General features: G+C 57.2%; 1 protein-coding gene across 1 annotated transcript; it reads right to left on the minus strand.

Moving 5' to 3' along the window:
* Positions 1 to 2088: 2088 nt before the first annotated feature.
* NCLIV_055850 (uncharacterized protein) lies at positions 2089 to 3309 on the minus strand (the record flags this gene model as incomplete). The annotated part of the gene is made up of 1 exon (XM_003885139.1): positions 2089 to 3309. The coding sequence occupies one exon, from the start codon at positions 3307 to 3309 to the stop codon at positions 2089 to 2091; it is 1221 nt and encodes a 406-aa protein (XP_003885188.1).
* Positions 3310 to 4563: the final 1254 nt, after the last annotated feature.

Here is a 4563-nt window from a genome sequence, read left to right on the forward strand (position 1 = left end):
GGTGAGTGGTTTTATTTTTTCCAGAGTCGGGACTGGGGCGGCACCCGCCCGGGGTAAAGAGCTGATCCGCGCAGCTGAGCGGCGCGAGTGCAGGAGCGCCTCGCAGAGAGACCGTCTCTCGCTTGTTTGCTCAGGCTTTTAAGGCCGTCTTTCTGCTGCGTTGTCACCCTCTCCGGCACAGACGACGCTCGCCCGACAGGCAGGCGGTCTCGCAGGGAAAGGGATGAGTACCAGGAAGAAAAAACTCGTCGAGGCAGCGCGGGGAAACGGCGCAGCGAAGATGCGACGCAGCCAGGGGCAAGATGCATCCGTCCCTCGACCGGGGTGTCTCCGCGAGAGGAATGGAAGTTCTTGTGCGACGTAGGGAAGCCACGTGGGGCAGAAACACACCATCGAGCCTCTGCGACGTGGAACGAACCGCACGGGAAACCAGCTCTTCCCCGCTGCCTCCCTCGATTCTCGACTGGAAAAGAAAAAAGAGCGGCAGTGGCGGGCACTTGCCGATTTTAAGTAGGCAGGAGAGAAAACAACTCAGCCGCGTCTGCATGTGGCGAGGCACGTCGAGTTTTCCATCTGCATGCGAGCGCGCGTGCCGTCGCAGCGCGTTTTCTCTCGACGTCACGTCACATTCTGTGCTGCTTTTCCCCGCTTCAAAATTCCGCTTATTCGAAGGAGACCGATGCGTCGTGCATCTACGTCGAGCGCCTCTGCTGTGGGACAGCGAGTAAGGGTCGCACAGGAAGACGCGTCTAGACACCGCCGGTTACGGGAGGCTCTCGCCGAGGTGTTTTACGTGGCCGAAACGGGAGCAAAGAGCTCACCGGAAAACGCGACTTGAACGCTCCCCAAAGGCTCCTTGTCTGCCACAAACCCGTCGGGAAGCTCTTCGTTCCGGCTGGCGGAGGAAGGTGCGTCCTAGACAGGGTTTTGGAGCTTCGCGAGACCCCCGGCAGGCTCCTCGAGCTCAAGCCATGGTGTGTCTGATGCAGGTTGGGAGTGGAGCTGACTGCAAAGCACGGCGACAGATGTGAGACGGGTTTTCAGCCTCACGGAGACGACGGAGTTCCCTTGTGACGCTCCTGTCTCCCGCCGTGCTCCCACCGAAACGTTTTGTTCACGGCGTGTGTGTAGCTTTCCGCTGCCAGTGTGCCGTGAAAAGTGCGAAATGTGAGAGACAAGAAGACGGTCCAAGACGCGTTAGGGAAAAATCGCTTTCGCGCTCGGGTCTCTCTTTGGCAAGAAGTCAGCCTCTGTGAAGACGCACTTTCGAACCACGGAGAGTACGCGGGTAGACGGCGCTGTGACTCACTAAGGAAAGGCGCCGACAATCCAACGTGAAAATTCTGAACAGCCGCACTCAGAGTCGAAAGACCGGACTTTCGATTAGCGGATACTGTAGACCTGTCGAAATCGCGGCATCGGCTGCCTAACTCCTGCCTCCCGGCCGTGGAACGAGAAGCTTTTCCAAAGGCAGAGAAAAACACTGAACGCGCCGGGACGTTTCCACTGAGAGAGAGAGGCCGTCAGCGCGACATGGACATCGGTGGGGCAAGGTCAGTCGCGGAACCGAGACGCGCGGCAAAAATGCAGTCCCTAGTTTCTAGTGCATGCACAGAGTTGCCTTTTGACAGTCTCTTGCGCATCAAGCTCATGTGGCTGATACGAGGAATGTTGTGCACCTGCCGTTCGCCTGATCGGCGGAGCACGTCTTTGCTTCGATCACTTTGATCCTCTCTCGAGGGACAAGGCGGTGGTGGCCTTTTGTAACAAGGAGGTTTCTGACAATACCACACTTACACGAGTAAAAAGGCCTGCTTACCCTACGTTTTTCGCCTGCCTTTTCTCCCTACCAATCAGAGACATAGCACCTGCGAACGCACTTTGGGGTGAACCGCGAAGCACTACGGTTCCATGGCGTCAGCATCCTTGGGCTCTGTCGCATCTTCCCCGAAAAGAAAAAGAAATTACTGGACTCGACTGAGCTTTGAGTGCACGAGACGCCCGTGTGCAGCTCGGGACACTCCAGGTAACGACTGGTTTCCACGTAACTCGAGCTACTGAGGGAGACCGGAGACCTCGCGTTTCCTCTCACAGCTTGGTGCCTGAGGCCTCTTCAGATAGCTTCAAACCATACGCATAGACGAACTGCGCAGCCACACGGCCGCCATTGCTCCGCACCCGCTTGTATTTGCCTACGAGGAGAGTGCGCAAGTAAACGCGAAGCTGGTCCACAAGCGGCCTCGGCGCTGAATCCAGTGGGACATCCTGGACGGACATGCTGTTTTGCTCAAGAGACCAAAGGAGCACCTCTCGAAGTCCCTTGCGGCACAGCGGTCTCACGACGCAGGCCATATCGACGAGTTGCGTAAGAAATGGATGTCGCAATGTTACTTCGAGCATCGCAGCTACCGCCGCCGTGACAAACAGAAAAGGCTGCTCAAAAAATTTTATATCAGGCTTTGCTTTCATCCACCGCGTTACAGCCGCAACCTTCCAACCGGGTTTGGGCACTAGCTGTGCGTCTTTCTCGCCAAACACATCCGCAGCGTGATTCGCCTTGGCCAGATATTCTTCGCTGGAGAACACGTCCATCGCGACCAGTTGAATATAGTCTGCCACGGAGAATCCGTCACATCCCTCAAATTTAGTAATGTACATGTACAGCTTGACCAAGAGACGCAGGTCTGTTGCATCGAGCACCGGGAACAGAAACGCGAGCGGCGCTCTGTTGAAGTAAATGTGAAAGTTCATGGACGTGACATGCAGTTTCGAGAAGTCCTGTCGCGACAAGATGTGTTGGGCCACCGAGCGGCAGTCATCTGGGATTTCGACGCCCTTGCAGAGATCCTCGATATTCGGAGGCTCTTGGGACGCTTGTCTTAGGCAAGCGTCGAGCCGGTCGCGCTGGCGGCGCATGGGATCCACCTGAGCGCTCTCCTCGCCCCCTATCTGTCGGCGTGTAGCGGCCCGTTTGGCCTTCTCCTCGTCCCACTCCTTCTGTCGCCGTTCATTGTCCTTCCGCCGTTCGTCCGAGCGCTTTTTGAGAACACGGAGTTGAGACGCCAAATCGGTAACCCCTGCGTCTCGGGGGCGGTCAGCAGGCGCCGCTGCCCCGCCTTCAGCGAATGACAGAGAATGTGGAAGGGAAGCATTTCTGGACTCGCCGTCAGGGCTGAGCATCGCCGCGAAAAGCTTGGAAGCGTCCAGGTGGCCCAGGCTTCGCGCGAGGTTCTTTGCGGCGACGTTTGGTGTCGAAACGATCGCACCAGCAGCGACGAGGGCTGCGAAACAGAGCGCGGGCCGTTTCATCTTGCGCAGAAAACGAGGCGGCGGAGATTCACTCACCAGCTACAGGGCCATGGGTGTTTTGTCGGGCATTCCTGGACAGGCCACCTAGAGCGGAGCCCACAACGGCAGTACAAATTCACAAATGTTTTATGCAGAAGAAAAAGATGCGCGGCTTTCTACGGGTCCTGGACGCGTCGTAACAGCTAGCCGTTGACACAGACACAGAGCCGTCCAAGTTGCGGCATCGCAGAAAAAACGAAGGGTACGAATGCGCACTTGAGGCCAGGAACGCGACACCCTTTCAGAAAAAAAGACTTGGGCAGAGACGGCAAGAAACAGCATGCGAAATCATTTCCACGAGAGAACCGCCGACCGCGACACGGGGCTCGACGGACTTCCGGGATTTGCGCAAGACATGTGCCCGCTCAGGGCAGCTGCGGAGCGAGAAACTGAGATCCGTCAAACGTTTCGTGCCGACACATCGCAGCTGGCCCCCACGCATGCTCCCATCAACGAGGGAATCTGGTGACGTAGACAGGACTTTTTCAGCTTGCTGGCGAAAAGCAGTGGTGGTTTCTGAAGCGTGTCTCCCGAGGGTTGCGTCGAAAAGATCGCACGTACTGAGGCCCGAAACGGTGAAGACAACACCGCGCGGGAACCTACAGAAAGCGGAATCTACAGGCGGGGGCTGCTGCTAGGCGATTCTCTCAGCTTCCCAGACATTTCCTTTCGTGTGCGCGCGGGCAGTGAGACGTAAATGTTGATAAATGAGGTCGGCTACGGGGACACGACACCCGGCGGCGTTGGGGAAACTTACAACGGAAGAGTCTCGCCTCCGTCCGGTGCTTTTCTTGCTGCTCTGGCGTGCCACGCGCTGCGAGCGAAGCGATTGTCTGCACACGCCACGGCTCTTGGTTTTTTCTCGTCTCTCTTTGCTCTCTGCTTTCGCTTCTGCTCTTTTTCGAGCTTCTCACTTTCTGTGGCGTGCGTTATGCCGAGCAGAAGGTCCGTCCGAGCGGAAGAGAGTCGCGGCGGCAGTGTCGCCGCTAGAACCAGAGTTGCCACAGCCGTGCACAACTTCGCGAGTATGAAGCCATGCAAGGGGAACTTACGGAATGCGTCTGAACAGGCAGACTCTCTACGTCGCTTTCCCGGAAAAAAGGAGAGAGAATTCCGTCAGAACACCGTTGACGCCGTCGCCCCACGAAGGCGTTCTCGTGCCGAATCAGGGAGTCTTTCTCCCACGCGTCCAACTGCGGGCGTCGAAAAGCTAAT

Source organism: Neospora caninum, chromosome XI (genome assembly GCF_000208865.1).
Source record: "Neospora caninum Liverpool complete genome, chromosome XI".
NCBI lineage: Eukaryota > Apicomplexa > Conoidasida > Eucoccidiorida > Sarcocystidae > Neospora > Neospora caninum.